At 41.8% G+C, this 19,988-nt stretch overlaps 1 protein-coding gene across 1 annotated transcript in view; it reads right to left on the bottom strand.

Moving 5' to 3' along the window:
• LOC143807533 (scavenger receptor cysteine-rich domain-containing protein DMBT1-like) overlaps window positions 1-19,988 on the bottom strand; it is a 430,549-nt gene that overhangs the window by 148,055 nt on the left and 262,506 nt on the right. Inside the window, exons 19-20 of the mRNA XM_077289172.1 lie at window positions 5,823-5,843; window positions 4,425-4,445 (exon numbers count right to left, since the gene is read on the bottom strand). Of these exons, the coding sequence (XP_077145287.1) occupies window positions 4,425-4,445; window positions 5,823-5,843 (42 nt within the window). The remainder of the gene's footprint in view (window positions 1-4,424; window positions 4,446-5,822; window positions 5,844-19,988) is intronic.

Below are 19,988 nucleotides of genomic sequence, written 5' to 3'. Positions count from 1 at the left end.
ACGAAAAGCGGCGCTTAAGTTCCCGAAAGGCCTCCACAGCAGCAGAGGACCAATTGGCAACATCAGCACCCTTCTTAGTCAAATCCATAAGAGGCTTAGCAACACCAGAAAAACCAGTTATAAATCGACGATAAAAATTAGCGAAGCCCAAGAATTTCTGAAGACCTTTTAGAGAAGTAGGCTGCGTCCAGTCACAAATAGCCCGAACCTTGACAGGGTCCATCTCAACAGAGGAAGGGGAAAAAATGTACCCCAAAAAAGAAATCTTTTGAACCCCAAAAACACACTTAGAACCCTTTACACAAAGAGAATTCTCCCGCAAGACCTGAAAAACCTTCCTGACCTGCTGAACATGAGACTCCCAGTCCTCAGAAAAAATCAAAATATCGTCCAAATACACAATCATAAACTTATCCAGATATTCACGGAAAATATCATGCATAAAGGACTGAAAAACTGAAGATGCATTAGAAAGGCCGAAAGGCATTACTAAATACTCAAAGTGGCCCTCAGGCGTATTAAATGCGGTTTTCCACTCATCCCCTTGCTTAATTCGCACCAAATTATACGCCCCACGGAGATCAATCTTGGAGAACCACTTAGCCCCCCTTATGCGAGCAAACAAATCAGTAAGCAGCGGCAACGGATACTGATATTTGACTGTAATTTTATTCAGGAGTCGATAATCAATACAAGGCCTCAGCGAGCCATCCTTTTTAGAGACAAAGAAAAACCCAGCTCCTAAAGGTGACGAAGAAGGACGAATATGTCCCTTTTCCAGGGACTCCTTAACATACTCACGCATGGCAGCATGCTCCGGTACAGATAGGTTAAACAAACGACCCTTAGGAAACTTACTGCCCGGAATCAGATCTATGGCGCAATCACACTCTCTGTGGGGAGGGAGAGAACCAATCTTAGGCTCTTCAAAAATATCCCCAAAATCCGACAAAAATGCCGGAATCTCAGAGGGAATAGATGACGAGATAGAAACCAAAGGTATGTCCCCATGAGCCCCCCGACATCCCCAGCTTAACACAGACATAGTTTTCCAGTCCAGTACTGGGTTATGAGATTGTAACCATGGTAATCCAAGCACTAAAACATCATGTAAATTATACAACACGAGGAAGCGAATCATCTCCTGATGGTCTGGAGTCATACGCATAGTCACTTGCGTCCAGAACTGTGGTCTATTACAAGCCAGAGGTGTAGAATCTATACCCTTCAGAGGTATAGGAACTTCCAGAGGCTCCAAATCAAACCCACAGCGCCTGGCGAAGGACCAATCCATGAGACTCAAAGCGGCGCCAGAGTCCACATAGGCATCCACGGTAGTAACTGATAATGAACAAATCAGAGTTACAGACAGAAGAAATTTAGACTGTAAAGTGCCAATAGAAACAGACTTGTCAACCTTCTTAGTACGTTTAGAGCATGCTGATATAACATGTGCGGAATCACCACAGTAGAAGCACAAGCCATTTTTGCGCCTATAATTCTGCCGCTCGCTTCTTGACAGAATTCTGTCACATTGCATTTTCTCTGGCGTCCCTTCAGAAGACACCGCCAAATGGTGCACGGGTTTGCGCTCCCGCAAACGCCGATCAATCTGAATCGCCATTGTCATGGACTCATTCAGACCTGTGGGCGTAGGAAACCCCACCATGACATCCTTAACGGCATCAGAAAGGCCCTCTCTGAAACTTGCCGCTAGGGCACACTCATTCCACTGAGTAAGCACAGACCATTTACGAAATTTTTGGCAGTATATCTCAGCTTCATCTTGCCCTTGAGACAGGGCTATTAAAGCTTTTTCAGCTTGAATCTCCAAATTAGGTTCCTCATACAGCAATCCTAAAGCCAGAAAAAACGCATCTACATTGAGCAACGCAGGATCCCCTGGTGTCAATGAAAATGCCCAATTTTGAGGGTCACCTCGCAGTAAAGAAATCACAATCTTAACCTGCTGAACAGGATCTCCAGAGGAGTGAGGTCTGAGAGAAAGGAATAATTTACAATTACATTTGAAATTAAGAAAACGTGATCTATCTCCGGAAAATACCTCTGGTGTAGGAATTTTAGGTTCAGAAATAGGAGTACGTATAACATAATCTTGTAAATTCTGAACCTTCGTAGCAAGATTATTGAGGCTGGAAGCAAAACTCTGGACATCCATGTTAAACAGCTAAGGTCAGAGCCATTCAAGGGTTAAGAGGAGGTAAGAAGCAGCTAGACAGCAATTAAGGGCTAGGCAGCAAAACTCTGAGGGAAAAAAAATTAAAAAAAATTTCCCTTCAACACTTCTTTTTCTCCTGCTTCAGCCCAAACAATTAACACTTTGTCGGCCGGTCATACTGTCATGATTCCCCAATGGCATGGGAAAATCAGAAACACAAAATAACAAACTAGCTCTCGGGTGATGGAACCTCAAGCTGACCGTGACCTAAATCTACCACACAACTAACAGTGGCCAGGGAGTATTCCTACGGCTGCCTATATGCCACGCGCCAGCCAGAGAACTAACTACGCCTGGCAGAGGAAGGAACAGACCTGGCTTACCTCTAGTGGAAAACCCCAAAGATGATAGTAGCCCCCACATATATTAACGGTGAGTTAAGAGGAAAAGACATACACAGTATGAAGGTAGATTTAGCAAAGCGAGGTCCACTTACTAGATAGATGAAGGATACAAAAGAGGACTTCATGGTCAGCTGAAAAACCCTTTCAAAAACCCATCCTGAAATTACTTTAAGACTCCTGTGTCAACTCATCACACAGGAGTGGCAATTTCAGTCCACAAGAGCTTCCAGTAACAGGAAATGACAAAACTGTAAACTGGACAAAAATACAAAACAAAAAGGACAAGTGTCCACTTAGCTGATCAGCAGACTAGTAGCAGGAACATGCAACTGAATGACTCAGGTTACAATGATGACCGGCAAGGAAGTGACTGGAGAGCAAGGTTAAATAGGGAACTCCCAAAACTGATGGAAGCAGGTGAGCTGAGGCAGAAAAGTACACACAAGTCTCCAGTACCACCAACCACCACCAGGGGAGCCCAAAAAGCGGATCACAACAGGAAGGATTCTGCCAGGCAAGTTCATCAGATTAAGAAAGCAGCTGCTAAAAAGCCATTACAAACCAGCAAACAGATATTTGAAGCTGCTGGTGCCTCTGGAGTCCCTCGAACCTCAAGGTGTAGGATCCTTCAAAGGCTTGCTTTGGTTCATAAAACTACTATTCGGCCACCCCAAAACAGTGTTCACAAGCAGAAACAGTTGAAGTGGGCCAAGACATACATGAAGACTAATTTTCAAACTGTCTTGTTTACTGATGAGTGTCGATCAACTCTGGATGGTCCAGATGGATGGAGTAGTGGATGGTTGGTGGATGGCCACCATGTCCCAACAAGGCTGCGACATCAGCAAGGAGGTAGAGGAGTCATGTTTTAGGCCGGAATCATGGGAAAACAGCTGGTAGAGTTCCTGAATGTGTGAAAATGACCTCTGCAAAGTATATAGAGATTCTGATTGACAACTTTCTTCCATGGTATAAAAAGCAGAAACATGCCTTCAGGAGCAAAATCAACTTCATGCATGACAATGCACCATCTCATGCTGAAAAGAATACCTCTGAGTAATTTGCTGCTATGGGCATAAAAGGAGATAAAGTCATGGTGTGTCCATCATCTTCCCCTGACCTCAACCCTATAGAGAACCTTTGGAGGATCATCAAGCAAAAGATTTATGAGGGTGGGAGGCAGTTCACATCAAAACAGCAGCTCTGGGAGACTATTCTGACTTCATGCAAATAAATACAAGCAGAAACTCTCCAAAAACTCACAAGTTCAATGGATGCAAGAATTGTGAAGATTATATCAAAGAAGGGTTCCTATGTTGACATGTAACTTGGCCTGTTAGGATGTTTTGGAGTTAAATAGCTTTTTTGTTCAGTGAATGTGACCTCCTAATGCTGCAAATTCCACAAATGAGCATTTTCAGTTCTTTAAAACATATCAAATGTTTAGAAATTCTACTGTTCCTAGTAATTTGGAACAGTGCATTTTGAGTTTTTATTCATTTTGGAGATTATACTGTTATCATTGGGAGGTTTCTTCAATAAAATTTGATGTATACACTAACGGGTGATGACTTTTATTAGACTGAATGTCATTTGCACTGACCATTTAGGAAAATCCGAGAAAAATATAATTTGCATAATAATTTGGAACATGGTGTCAATTTCAAGTATTGGTGAAAAGCCATTGCTTTTTTACTTTGAAACTAGCTAACCTTGTCCAGTTCCGTAAAAAAAGTAATGACTTTTGGATGAATTACAAAGTTTAAACAGTTCAAATTCGTATAACAATAAATGATAATAATAATAACACCATTTTAAAAATAAAATCTAGTTGATGTTACCTTCTATAGTGGTAGGTTCAGCTGCAGAAATAAAAAGAAGCTCAATTAGATTAGAATTTATTAAAGTTAACTAAAAGTCATTCCTTTTGCCTTTATTTCTCCCCCTTTTTCCCAGACCATCTGCCTAGTAGAGCAACACCTCTCACAATTTTAATACTGAGATCTCACTATATGTGCCAAAATGAAAAGGGTTGTTGACCTGAGAAAATTGTCAGCAAGTACCTGAATCTTTCCATCTCCTAATGGTGTGCAATGTACACACACACACTATTTTTACTTCACTTGCTGGTTCCAGTGGTCATCATATGATTGCATAAATACGATTTGCCTACTTTTGGTTACATGTTAACCAGAATGTTAACCACTTCGTACAACAGATTCTACTCAGAAACAGAAGAGACTCTACTTAGAATTTGGCAAGCTGCAGGCCTGGCCGAAAATTTCCTTTACATTGGACAACCCCTTTAAAAAAAAAATGTTACATTTCTTTATTTGCCTCCTATTCTACTATATCAATAAAATAGGCACACAATACACCAAATATGTTTATAATATACAGTTTTCTCCACAAAGAGAATTGGCTCTGCATCAAATGGTCACTTTTGTGAAAACTGCTTCTCCATCTGTGTCTTTTCTCTAGCAGGGACCCTGAACTCTGATCCCATGAACTTTTGGCTCAGCATATTGGAACAATGACAAAAAGTGACCCTGTTTGTTATGCAGGCAGTGTCATGTCCTACATCGTTTGTACTGTCAGAGAGGGTATTCAGTACAGCCGGTGGCTTGTCACATCCAAGCGGACCAGGCTATTTTCTGCAAGCGTTGAAAACTTAACTTATTACATCTTTTTGCCTGCTCTTTTTTATCTTGCCACTGCACTCCCACATATATGTTCTGAGCTCATACAATGTGTAGTATAAGTATGCTCTACTGCTGCTGGGACGTGTACCCTCTTCAGTGTACACAGACATGATATGACTTCAAAAATAGAGATCATTTTTTCACATCTTGGTGCCAGCTATTGCTTCTTCACTTTGTAAACAGCTAACCTGTTCCTGTTCTCTAAATAAAGGAATATTTTTCGGATTGCTTAAACAGTTCAATTTCATAATGACAAGCCTACAACCTGCAGTAACCACCGATCGACCAAACCACTGCATGACCAGCTCTATCCTCACCTACTGTATCCTCACCCATCCCTTGTAGATTGTGAGCCTTCGCGGGCAGGGTCCTCTCTCCTCCTGTACCAGTTATGACTTGTATTGTTTAAGATTATTGTACTTGTTCTTATTATGTACACCCCTCCTCACATGTAAAGCGCCATGGAAAAAATGGCGCTATAATAATAAATAATAATAATAATAATGTTAGAAAATATATATATATAATTTATGTTACCTGGAATAGTGGTAGGTTCAACTGTAGAAATAAAAATAATAATAATTAGAATAGAATTTATTAAAGTTAGCTCAATCTCATGTTTTTTTCTGCCTTTGTTTCTCCACCCAACTAACTAATTATTTCACTAAGAGAGTCAAGCTTCTAAGACTTTGACTATAGAGGCCTCACTATGCGTGACAAAATGAAAGGGATGTACACCTGAATCAAATAATCATTTTTATGAAAACTGCTTGTCCTTCTTTGCCTCTCAATAATTAGATGGCATCTCACTTGTATTGCCCAATTTGCAGTATAGGAAGCACTGATTTAGTGGACCTAGATCCTACAAATAAAGAGAGCAAGCCACAAACAAGTGCCCGGGAGGATTAGAAGAGACAATTCCTCTTGCAGTCTTGTGTGTGAATTTTATGCAAATGAAATAATGAATAGTATGGTCATAAAAGGTATATTCATGCAATGGGATAACTTTGTCTTTTTATCACAATTTAACAAACGAACAAACAAAAATATGTAGTTTTTGCAGTGATTTTCAGAAATTTTGGCAAAAGCTACGCATTTTTTTTACCATGATTCTGCATTGTTTGAAAATGCCCTTAAGATTTTAATGTTTTTAATGAGAACTAAAGTCACCAAAGTGATTGCTTAGTCTTCTTTGTTTTCTAATAGATTTTCCACTGGATGTTGGCTTCTATTCCTCAATTAGTAAGCATGTAGATCACACACTGAGGACTCCTACACATGCCAGTGATTTGTCTTATGCACAAAAAATAGTCCAAGTTTCATCAGTGTGTTTGATCAGTGTCAGAGTTTGGTCAGTGTGTCAGTTTTTACCAACAGAGTTTGGTCAGAGATTAGCACCTTAACGACCACCAATATGCATTAAAACTGCGCCCATTAAGGAGCTTTATTGCGAATCGCCTTTTAAAATGAAGTTTGGGATAAGGTGAACCTCGCCCCCCCACGGGCGAAATTCCCATAGGTGACAGCTCTACATGACAGCTCACACACTGCGACACTGACCCTGGACAGTTTTGTCATCGTTCTAGGCCTACTAACCCTTTGAACAGTGGAGTCTAAGTGGTTAAAAGGGCGTTAAAAGACCCCTTTGACAGAATAGACAGCCTGTGATTGTAACTATGGGTGCCGATCATTGCCATGGTACCCGAAGGTCATCTGATAACCCCAGGGTACTGTGGCTTGTTAGATCCTGCTGTAAGAAGGGTCTAAGGCCGGCATCACACTAGAGAGGAATATGGTCGAGCGAGAGGCACAAAAACAATGCATTGCACACAGACCAATGTTCCTCTATGGGGCAGCTTCCATCAGCCGTATACTTCTCGGCCGTATTTTACGAGCTGAGAAAATTGCAGCATGCTGCGTTTGTCAGCGAATTGCGCAAAAAATCCGCCAATGAAAGTCTATGGGCGCGAGAAAAATACGGATTACACACGGACCATGCGTGTGACTTGAAAGAAATACGCTGCCGATGTTCTATAGAAAAGCCGGTAATTCAGTACAGTAAAATCACACTGACAGGTTAGAATAGATAGAATAAATGTGTACACATAGAATAGGTATATATATATATATATATATATATATACTGTATATATATATATATATATATATATGTCATTGACATGCACATATATATATATTTATATTTAATACAGAGATAGCTTAAAAGCCGGTAATTCAATTTATCGGCTTTTGCTATCCCATATCAAACCCGACAGGATATGAGACATGGTTTACATACAGTAAACCATTTCATATCTGTTATATTTTTACGTATCCCTCACTAATAATGTTAGTAGTGTGTGTACAATTTGGGAGCTCATCATAGCGACCACTACATCATCATGGGTTATTGCCGCAAGGCATTACTGGGAATGGAGCATCGCGAGGAGCATAGCTAAAGGCCTGGGCTGGATCCGGGGGCCGCCGGAAGATGAGTATATAACTTTTTTATTTTAATTCTTTTTTAACAGGGATATGGTGCCCACATTGCTATATACTACGTGGGCTGTGTTATATACTACGTGGGCTGTGTTATATACTATGTGGGCTGTGTTATATGTGGGCTGTGCTATATACTACGTGGGTTGTGTTATATACTGTGTGGGCTGTGTTATATATTGTCTGGGCTGTGCTATATACTATACGGGCTGTGCTGTATACTACGTGGGCTGTGTTATATACTGCGTGGGCTGTGCTATCAGCGACAGATGCAGTCCCGCCGCGAATTGTGTATTCATTGCATTATTCTGAAATCTTCATACATAAACTACATACATATTCTAGAATACCCATTACGTTAGAATCGGGCCACCATCTAGTATATATATATATATATATATATATATATATATATATATATATATTTTAGCTGTACTAACCGGCTTCGCCCGAGTTAACCCCTTCATGACCTTGGGATTTTCCGTTTTTCCGTGTTCGTTTTTTGCTCTCCTTCTTCCCAGAGCCATAACTTATTTATTTTTCTGTCAATATGGCCATGTGAGGGCTTATTTTTTGTGAAACAAGTTGTACTTTTGAATGACATCATTGGTTTTAGCATGTCGTGCACTACAAAACGGGAAAAAAATTCCAAGTGCGGTGAAATTGCGAAAAAAGTGCAATCCCACACTTGTTTTTTGATTGGCTTTTTTGCTAGCTTCACTAAATGCTAAAACTGACCTGCCATTATGATTCTTATGGTCATTATGAGTTCATAGACACCAAACATGTCTAGGTTCTCTTTTATCTAAGTGGTGAAAAAAAATTCCAAACTTAGCTAAAAAAAAAAAATTGTGCCATTTTCCGATACCCGTAGCGTCTCCATTTTTCATGATCTGGGGTCGGGTGAGGGCTTATTTTTGGCGTGCTGAGCTGGCGGTTTTAATGATAGCATTTTGGTGCAGATACGTTCTTTTGATCACCCGTTATTGCACTTTAATGCAATGTCGCGGCAACCAAAAAAACATAATTCTGGCGTTTCAAATTTTTTTCTCGCTACACCGTTTAGCGGTCAGGTTAATCCTTTTTTTATTGATAGATCAGGCGATTCTGAACTTGGTGATACCAAATATGTGTAGGTTTAATTTTTTTATTGATTTATTTTGAATGGGGCGAAAGGGGGGTGATTTAAACTTTTATTTTTTTTATTTCACATTTTTTTTAACTTTTTTTTAACGTTTGCCATGCTTTGATAGCCTCCATGGGAGGCTAGAAGTTGGCACCATTAGATCGGTTCTGCTACATAGCAGCGATCATCATATCACAGTGATCAAAATAAAAAAAATAGTAAATCAAACCTCCCTTTATCACCCCCTTAGTAAGGTAAAAATAATAAAATAAAAAAAGAATTTTTTTCCATTTTCTATTAGAGCTAGAGTTGGGCTAAAGTTAGGGTTGGGCTAAAGTTAGGGTTAGGGTTGGGCTAGGGTTAGGGCTGGGCTACAGTAGGGTTAACTTTGAGCTTAGGGTTAGGGTTTGGCTTAAGTTAGGGTTGGCCTAAAGTCAGGGTTGGGCTAGAGTTAGGGTTGTGGTTATGGTTGAGATTATGGTTAGGGTTTGGATTAGAGTTAGGGGTGTGTTTGAGTTAGGTTTGTGGTTAGGGTGGGGATTAGGTTTAGGGGTGTGTCGGGGTTAGGGTTGTGGTTAGGGTTATGGTTAGGGTTGGGATTAGGGTTAGGGGTGTGGTGGGATTAGAGTTGGAGTTAGAATTGGGGGGTTCCACTGTTTAGGTACATCACGGGGTCTCCAAACACGAAATGGTGCCACCATTGATTCCAGCCAATTTTGCGTTCACAAATTCAAACAGAGCATACTCCCTTCTGAATCCTGCCATGTGCCCAAACAGTGGCTTTCCCCCCAAATACGGGGTATTGGTGTACTCAGGAGAAAGTGCACAACAAATATTGTGGTCCATTTTCTCCAGATACCCTTGTGATAATAAAAAAAATTGGTTCCAAAGTAAATTTTTTGTGAAAAAAGTAAATGTTCATTTTTTCCTTCCACATTGCTTTAGTTTTCATGAAGCACCTGAAGGGTTAATAAACTTCTTGAATGTGGTTTTGCACACCTTGATGGGTGCAGTTTTTAGAATGGTGTCATTTTTGTGTATTTTCTGTTAGATTGACTTCTCTAAACTCACTTCAAATGTGAGGTGGTCCTTAAAAAAATGGTTTTCTAAATTTTTAACCCTTAGAACATCCTAAAAACAATATTTGTTTACAAAATTGTGGTGATGTAAAGTTGACATGTGTGAAATGTTATTTATTAACTATTTTGTGTGACATCACTCTCTGATTTAAGGGTACAAAAATTAAAAGTTTGAAAATTGCAAAATGTTAAAAATTTTTGCCAAAATTTCCATTTATTCATAAATAAACACAAGTTATATCAAATAAATTTTACCACTAACATGAAGTACAATATGTCACGAAAAAATATTCTCAGAAAAAGTGGGATATGTTGAAGAGTTCTAGAGCTATAACCTCATAAAGTGACAGTGGTTAGAATTGTAAAAAATTGGCTGGGTCATTAAGTACCAAATTGGCTCTGTCACTAAGGATCAGTTCCAATTAATGCATTTCACTCTTACCTGTTGTGATTGATGATGGTGTACCGGGAGCATCTGAAAAGCAAAATGCAGTACACTGAATATTAGAATAGAAATGGTACATGTTCTGAATGAGTACTGAATCATTTGTCTACAGTGGGTATGGGAAGTATTCATACCCCTTTAAATTTTACACTCTTTGTTTCATTGCAGCCATTTGGTAAATCCAAAAAAGTTCATTTGCTTCTCATTAATGTACACTCTGCACCCCATCTTAACTGAAAAAAACAGAAATGTAGTAATTGTTGCAAATTTAATAAAAAAGAAAAACTGAAATATCATATTGTCATAACTATTCAGACCCTTTGCTCACTATTGGGTAGAAACACCCTTTTGAGCTAGTACAGCCATGAGTCTTCTTGGGAATGATGCAACAAGTTTTTCACACCAGGATTTGGGGATCCTCTGCCATTCTTCCTTGCAGATCCTCTCCAGTTCCGTCAGGTTGGATGGTGAACGTTGGTGGACAGTCATTTTCATGCCTCTTCAGAGATGCTCAATTGGGTTTAAATCAGGGTTCAAGAATGGTCACAGAGTTGTTCTGAAGCCACTCCTTTGTTGCTGTGTGCTTAGAGTCATTGTCTTATTGGAAGGTAACCCTTAGGCCAAGTCTGAGGTCCAGAGCACTCTTGAAGAGGTTTTCATCCAGGATATCTCTGTACTTGGCCGCATTCATGTTTCCTTCAATGACAACAAGTCTTCCTGTCCCTGCAGCTGAAAGACACCCCCATAGCATGATGCTGCAATCACCATATTTCACTGTTGGGATTTAGGGTTGAGCGAAACAGATCGGCACTTTTCAAAAGTCTCCGACTTTTAGCAAAGTCGGGTTTCGTGAAACCCGACCCGATCCCACTCTGGGATCGGGTCGGCGGTACACGATCTGTAATCCAAAGTCAGGTTTCGTTTTTTATATATATATATGTATGTATATATGTCATAGAGACACATATATATATATATATATATATATATATATATATTTATATTTACTTAAGCGCGATAATGTTGAAAAGCCGGTAATTCAATTGCCGGCTTTTCATTTCTCCTGCCTAAACCCGACATGATATGAGACATGGTTTACATACAGTAAACCATGTCATATCCCCATTTTTTTTGCATATTCCACACTACTGTTAGTAGTGTGTATGTGTAAAATTTAGGCGCTGTAGCTATTAAATTTAAGGGTTAAATCGCGGAAAAAATTGGCGTGGGCTCCCGCGCAATTTTCTCCGCCAGAGCGGTAAAGCCAGTGACTGAGGGCAGATATTAATAGCCAGGAGAGGGTCCATGGTTATTGGCCCCCCCGTGGCTAAAAACATCTGCCCCCAGCCACCCCAGAAAAGGCACATCTGGAAGATGCGCCTATTCTGGCACTTGGCCACTCTCTTCCCACTCCCGTGTAGCGGTGGGATATGGGGTAATGAAGGGTTAATGCCACCTTGCTATTGTAAGGTGACATTAAGCCAGATTAATAATGGAGAGGCGTCAATTATGACACCTATCCATTATTAATCCAATTGTATGAAAGGGTTAAAAAAAACACACACACATTATTAAAAAGTATTTTAATGAAATAAACACACAGGTTGTTGTAATATTTTATTGCTCTCTCAATCCACCTGAAGACCCTCGCTCTAAAAATAATAAACCAACAATATACATACCATCCGAGGATCTGTCAGGTCCCACGATGTAAATCCTTCTGAAGAGGTTAAAATATTTTACAGGCAGGAGCTGTGCTAATGTACTCGCTGCTGCCTGTAAACCCCGGCGAATGAATGAAGGTAATGTAGGTCAATGACCTGTAGTTACCTTCATTCTCGGTGATGCGCCCTCTGCTGGATGTCCTCATGAACTGCAGCCTGGGAGCTTTCTAGGAAAGTTCCCACGCTCGAGGTCATTTGAGGACAACCAGCAGAGGGCGCATCACCGCGAATGAAGGTAACTATAGGTCATTGACCTACATTACCTTCATTCATTCGCCGGGGTTTACAGGCAGCAGCGAGTGCATTAGCACAGCTCCTGCCTGTAAAATATTTTAACCCTCTCCTGGCTATTAATATCTTCCCTCAGTCACTGGCTTTACCGCTCTGGCGGAGAAAATTGCGCGGGAGCCCACGCCAATTTTTTCCGCGATTTAACCCTTAAATTTAATAGCTACAGCGCCGAAATTTTGCACATACACACTACTAACATTAATAGTGTGGAATATGCAAAAAAAAGGGGGATATGACATGGTTTACTGTATGTAAACCATGTCTCATATCATGTCGGGTTTAGGCAGGAGAAATGAAAAGCTGGCAATTGAATTACCGGCTTTTCAACATTATCGCGCTGAAGCAAATATAAAAAAAGTATTCTTCCCCATTGACTTGCATTGGGTTTCGTGTTTTGGCTGATCCCCGACCCCGACTTTTCAATAAGATCGGCCGATTTCACTCGATCTGACTTTTGAGAAAGTCGGGTTTCGTGAAACCCGACTCGATCTCAAAAAATGAAAAGTTGCTCAACCCTATTGGGATTGTTTGGAGAAGGTGATGAGCAGTGCCTTGTTTTCTCCACACATACTACTTCGCATTATCACCAAAAAGGTCTATCTTTGTCTCAACAGACCAAAGAACCTTATTTCTTAGTCTGGGAGTCCTGCATGTGTTTTTTTTTTTTATCAAACTCTATGCGGGCTTTCATATGTCTTGCACTGAGGAGAGGCTTCCCTCGAGCCACTCTGCCATAAGGGCCTGACTGGTGGAGGGCTGCAATGATGGTTGACTTTGTGAAACTTTCTTCCATCTCTCTACTGCATCTCTGGAGCTCAGCCATAGTGATCTTGGAGTTCTTCTTTACCTCTCTCACCAACGCTCTTCTCCCACGATTGCTCAGTTTTGCTGGATGGCCAGCTCTAGGAAGACTTCTAGTGGTCCCAAACTTCTTCCATTTAAGGATTATGGAGACCACTGTGGTCTTAGGAGCCTTGAGTACTGCAGAAATTCTGTTGAAACCTTGGCCAGATCTGTGCCTTGCTACAATTCTGTTTCTGAGCTCCGCGGCCAGTTCCTTTGACCTCATGATTCTCATTTGGTCTGACATGCACTGTGAGCTGTGAGGTCTTCTATAGACAGGTGTGTGCCTTTCCAAATCAAGTCCTATCAGCTTAATTAAACACAGCTGGACTCCAATGAAGGAGTAGAACCATTTCAAGGGGATCACAAGGAAATGGACAGCATGTGACTTAAATATGAGTGTCTGAGTAAAGGGTCTGAATATTTATGACCATGTTATATTTCAGTTTTTCTTTTTTATTAAATGTGCAAAAATTTCTACATTTCTGTTTTTTTTCAGTCAAGATAGGGTTGCAGAACATACATTAATGAGAAAAAATGAACTTTTTTGAATTTACCAAATGACTGCAATGAAACAAAGAGTGAAAAATGTAAAGCGGTCTGAATACTTTCCATTCCCACTGTATATAATTTGTCCTTTTCATTCATACAGACATGATGTTCATGGCTGCCATTGAAGATTAAACACGTTGTGAAGGATAGAAGATTCTTAGCTGGTCTGCTTTTTATCCTGCTCATGTTTTAACTCAAAAAGGTGAAACCCTAGGCATTCTTTCACATCTCCTACCTCACCAGAAGTTAAGAAAAGTTTGCAACTGGAATGTAATTCACTCTCACTTTAGTATGGCTAAGCTGTTGTACATTGTTGCACAGCCATAAAAGAGAGACTGTCACCCTCAAAATGCCTTTTAGACTAGCTATATGGTGTTATAGTAGACAAAACCCCTAAAAACCTAATTCTAGCACTGCTACTGGTACAGTGTTTGAGAAATTAACTTTTAATTTGTTTGCCAATGAAGAAGTTTCAGTAGACCTTTTGGCGTGGGTAAAAATGGAATACAACGATATGCATGCCCCTCCTTTTACATCTCTAAGACATCCCCTGTTTCTGATGCACAGTATTCACTACTTTCAACACAACAGTACTTTTGACACTGTTGACCACCATCTCCTACTCTCTATGCTCCAGTTATTAGGCATAAAGGACACTGCTCTCTCCTGGTTCTGTTCCTATCTTTCTGACTGCTCCTTCAGGGTGTCATTCGCTGGCTCCACTTCATCTCCTCTTCCTCTCACTGTTTGGGTCTCTCAGGGCTTAGTCCTTGGCCCCCTTCTCTTCTCTCTCTACATAGCCCTAATTGGATAGACCATCAGCAGATTTGGCTTTCAGTAACATCTTTATACTGATGACACACAACTATACACGTCAACTCTTGACCTTACCCACTCTGTATTGCAGAACACCAGTGACTATCTGTCCGCAGTCTCCAGCATCATGTCCGCGCTCTAACTGAAACTCAACCTTTCCAATACTGAACTACTTCTGCTACCGCCATTTACTGACCTCCCTAAATCTGACATCTCCCTCTCCGTGGGTGACACCATAATAATGCCTAAGCAGCAGACATGCTGTCTGGTTGTTATGTTTGACACCAATCTTTCCTTCACCTCCCATATACAATATGCTGCCCACTCTTACCGCTTACACCTAAAGAACATCTCTAGAATCCGCCCCTTTCTAATCATGGACACAACAAAATCTCTCACTGTTGCCCTGATCCACTCCCACCTGGACTACTGTAATGCTCTATTAATTCCCCTCCCCCTTACTCAACTTTCCCCTTTCCAGTCCATCCTTAATGCGGCCAGGGTCGTCCATCTGGCTTATCGGTACTTGGACGCATTCTCTCTGTGCGAGTCATTGCACTGTCTGCCCATTCATTATAGAATCCAATTCAAACTGCTTGTCCTCACCCACAAAGCACTCCATAGTGTGGCACCCCCCTACATCTCCTCCCTCATTTCTGTTTATCGGCCTACCCACTCGTTACGCTCTGAAAACAACTTTCAACTAACCTCCCATTTTCAATCCATACCTCCCACTCCCGGCTCCAAGACTTCTCCCGTGTTGTGCCAATCCTCTGGAATGCTCTACCCCAAGAAATTAGGACTATCCACAATTTCCACAGCTTCAGGCACTCCCTCAAAACACATCTTTTTAGAGCGGCCTATCATGTTCCCTAATCAAAGTCTTTTTATGTATGTTCCCTCCATCAAACTCCACCGCACCCAACAGCACCACAAAAACTGTCTGGTGACAACCTCATGCAGACTCTATCCATCCCCATTCCCTCAAGATGCCTGGACTATCATTGTAGAAAAGCCCCTGTACTTTGTGTCTCCCCAACCTCATTCTAGATTTTAAGCTCTTACAAGCAGGGTCGTCATTATTTTGCTTTAATTATTGTATTACTTTGAATGTTGTTGCTTATGAGTTGTATATGAACAGTTGAACTGTAAAGCGCTGCAGAATATGTTGGCGCTATATAAATAAAGATTATTCTTATTATTATTACTTGCTTTATAAAGTTAACGCCGCCTGTGAGTATGAACATGCACACTGACATTAGCTGTGCCGGCCGCACATGCACAAATTGATTGCGAGCACGTACAAAGTTGGCTGGCGCTTTCTTCTACATGGTACCTTTCAGCTAATGCTGTTAACTATGCTGCTATACCTGGCATAATGAGTGTCTTCAAAGAAGAGGAGAGGACGGAGCACGTGTGTATCCTGACTTTGTTGCATTACTCAATAAGTAGAGATGGGCAGACACCTGGATGTTTGGGTTCCGCCAAATAGTTACAAAAAGTTCGGGTTCCAGTACTGGAACAGTGCCTGGACCCGAATCTGGCCCCTATTCACTTGATTAGGGGGCTCGAATATCAAGTGTTTGCTACGCTGTCAAGCACATGACAGAGCGACAAACAAACGATATTCGGGAAGTCAAACCCGAACAGTAACACAAACTTCCTTGTGAAGTACTTGTTCGGTTTCCATGCCCGAACAGTAATTGTTTGGTACGTACACGAGCTTTACTCTTCAGGTTTGCCCATCTCTATCAATAAGTGATTACCATCATTGCCACCAATAATGACATTTTAGCAACAAATATAAAAAGAAACACCTTATCTACATGTACTGAACTCTGAATAGTATTCAGGTGCTGTTTGCAGAGACCCTAAATGCCAGGACAACAGAAACCCTTCACAAGTAACCCCATTTTGGAAGTTACACCCCTATGGAAATTCATCTACGGTGTAGTGGCACTTTTGATTCTATGGGTGTTTTTCAGAAATAAGCACACAGTGGTTGTTGCAGAATGAAAATTCCAAATCTGCCATCTTAGTACTGAATAAATTGTGCCCAGCTTATGCTTCTGGAGACATGTGGAGCGCCTCCAAGGGCTAGGGGTACTCGGTACCGAGTCCTTCGGTTCTCGGGGGGATGTCACGGTGGCTGACCCGGTCCGTGGCCCTCGGGACGTCCGTTGTAAAAGGGAATGGTCTTTAAAGGGATATGTTCGTGATGCCACCTGTGGTATTCAGTCAGGGTGACCGACGCTGCTTAGGGGTCCCCTGGGGTGATGTTATGGCAGCTATATGGTATACCTTCCCACAGGTGAAGTATGTCCCCAGGGCTTCCCAGTGTGTAGATGGTGGATGGTGTGAGGCGCAGTAAAGAACGAAGACACAACGTTGCAGTCTCTTAACCTTTTTACTGTATACTTCAGCATCCACAGTCCAGAGCACAGATCACAGGGCAGGCAGAATCCGGCCAGTTTGGAGGCAAATCCAGAGTCTTCTTATCCAGGTGGAAATCAGTAGCCTTCCTCTAGCACCTGGGTGTTGTAATACCTTATTGCTGAGCCTCTCATAAGGTCCTCACAACTGTTGTAGATGTTCTAGATGTTATGTCTCTCTCTCTGTCCCCCGGATGGATAGGACAACCCGTAAGACTGGTGGCCTGAGGCTTTTTACAGGGACTCTAGCACGCCCCGGCCTCTTGTGGGTGCCACCTTGCCTCCTGGGTATGGAGCGGATCAGTAACGTGAAATTAGCTGTCATGCTGGACTCTGGAGCAAGGCATAAAGGACTGTTGCTCCCTCGTGTGTTCCGGCTACTGGATCCTGCGCCTCAGAAGGAGGCAGCCTGTTCAGGGTAGAACTCCTTCTGGTTTCCACTCCTTTTGCTATGACTTCTTCTCACTCTCTACAATACAGTTCTCTGTTCATGTCCTTTCTTAGGAACTGCCGCACCTGGGGCAGGTGCAGCTCTGTGACCTTCCGTCTAGGCCTCTGACAGGATCCCACCCCTGTCAAGGACCAACTACCTGAGTTGAAGCTCAGCCAGCAACTGTCTGAGCGAAGCTCAGCTAGCATCTGCCTAACTTCCTTTCCAGGCCACCAGTTTTACCTAAGTGTGAAGAGTGCCCTAATAAATAGGAGCATAGCTCCCCCTGGTGGACTGGAGTATGAAATGTGTTGTGGTACCTGGTAAAGAGATCTCCTTTATTGCCTCCAAACATAACATCACTCCCCCCCTAGAGGAGACTGATATTACTGCAACGATCAGGAACCTGGGGCGCTGCACATGGCATTCTGGGATGCTGTAGATAAGCCCCCGATGTATCGTAAAAAATAAGAAAAAGAGGTTATATTATACTCACCCAGGGGCGGTCCCAGTCCCGGTCCGGTACGGCGCCTCCTATCTTCATCAGATGAGGTCCTCTTCTGGTCTTCACGCTGCGGCTCTGGCACAGGCATACTTTGCCTGCCCTGTTGAGGGTAGAGCAAAGTACTGCAGTGCACAGGCACCGGGCCTCTCTGACCTTTCCCGGTGCCTGCGCACTGCTGACAAAGTATGCCTGCGCCGGAGCCGCAGTGTGAAGACCAGAAGAGGACCTCATCCTATGAAGATGGGAGGCCCTGGACCGGACCGTGACGCCCATTGGATCGGACTGCCTGCCCAGGTGAGTATAATATAACCTCTTTTTCTCATCTTCTAGGTTACATCGGGGGCTTATCTACAGCATTCCAAAATGCTGTAGATAAGCCCCTGATGCCAGTTGGCTTAGCTCACCGTCGATTTTGGGGGTGACAGGTTCCCTTTAAGTGTGCTCTCCCCGCTAACAAGGGTGAGACAACAAAGAATGGAGGCACCATTTGTGCAGGTTTTTAAGGTGCCAACCCCTGAGGTTAGGAAGGGCTAACTTACTAGTTTGGACTGTTTTAGGGCATTTCTAGAAATTAGATAAAATTTTCCCCCTCCCTTTTATATCTCTGTATTGTTTTTCTTTGACAACCTGACATGTAGTGTACTGCTTTAATTTTTAATTAATTTTTTCAAGCAATAATAGATCAGCTTTATGAGTATCCTTTTTCTTTATTTTTTGATGCCGTGTTTGTGTAACAAAGATACTCTGATTATAGTAGATATGTTTTATGTGGTTCTGTTATTAATCTTTTTCAGTTTCTCTGTATTTTAGAATAGACCTATCTAAACCTTGTTTTGGGATACTCTTATAGATTGATGTAATTGAATAAGTGAATCATTTTACGCTCATTTAAGGAACTGGGAGATAATCGGAATACCATATTAATAATATGATCAGAGAGATACTCCCCCATAGACACAAACCCTAAATCTTTAATAATTAATTATAACCACCCATGAACAATCCACCAATTGGAAAGTGAACTTGTGGTAGAGCTTGCAATCCATAGGATGATGCCGGTAGCACTGAAGGACCCTCAGGAAGTGACATATGTGGGACACTGTGCTGCGCAGGGAGTGACGTATGTGGATCACCGTTAAGTTTAGGAAGTGACGTATGTGTGACACCTGTGCCTAAAGCACCAGAAAATGCATGCTTGTGTAATAAAGTCTATCTGTATTGCCAGTTATAGTGAGAGCTAAGTTCTCTGCTGTTATAATTGCATCCATACATTGTTACCCGATCATTTACTGGCAGATTGTACACCTTTGCCTAAACCAGGAAGTGGTAGTTGTAATTTAGAGGAAGAAGAAGTAGGAAGATGGAGGTCCTGCATGCAGAGAAAAGAAGTGTGATCTCTGCAAGGACAGCTGCATATGGCAGGATACAGTCCCTGGAGCACAGAGATTTCCAGAGTCTGTGCTAAACTGTGAGTCTACTGAGTCTTTATATAGCTAGCAGAAGAGTGTTTTTTCCCAGGAATTCAGCAACTCCATGGAATCAGGGACACTGTTGTATGAAGAAGTAAGTGTTCTGAGAGGATTCACATTGCCTGCTTGCTGGAAGGGATCACGGATTCAGTAACCATTTACCTTGGACTACTGGTATCCAAAGAATCCTTTACCCGAAGTATAGTTGGCAGCAGGAAAGCTACACAACCTCACAGCAGAGAAACTGAACCCTCACCAGACAGGTTTGACCAACACCCTATATATGAATTGTATGGAAGTTTTTGGAACTGCAGTAAAAAGAACAAAGTGATCATTTCCCTGTCTAATGCTGATTATCCTCTGCTGCACCATTCCTGCTTCAACTCACCTGGGAGCCAGCCCTAGTTGGGATGGGGTTAATCATCTGGCACTGTCCATCACCACCTAACTCCCTGTGACCCTCATCAGTGCCCGGCCATACCAAGCCGAACA

Source organism: Ranitomeya variabilis, chromosome 2 (assembly GCF_051348905.1).
Source record: "Ranitomeya variabilis isolate aRanVar5 chromosome 2, aRanVar5.hap1, whole genome shotgun sequence".
Taxonomy (NCBI): Eukaryota; Metazoa; Chordata; class Amphibia; order Anura; family Dendrobatidae; genus Ranitomeya; species Ranitomeya variabilis.
Note: the sequence above shows the minus strand (reverse complement) of the source record. Positions and strands in the feature narration are given on the sequence as shown.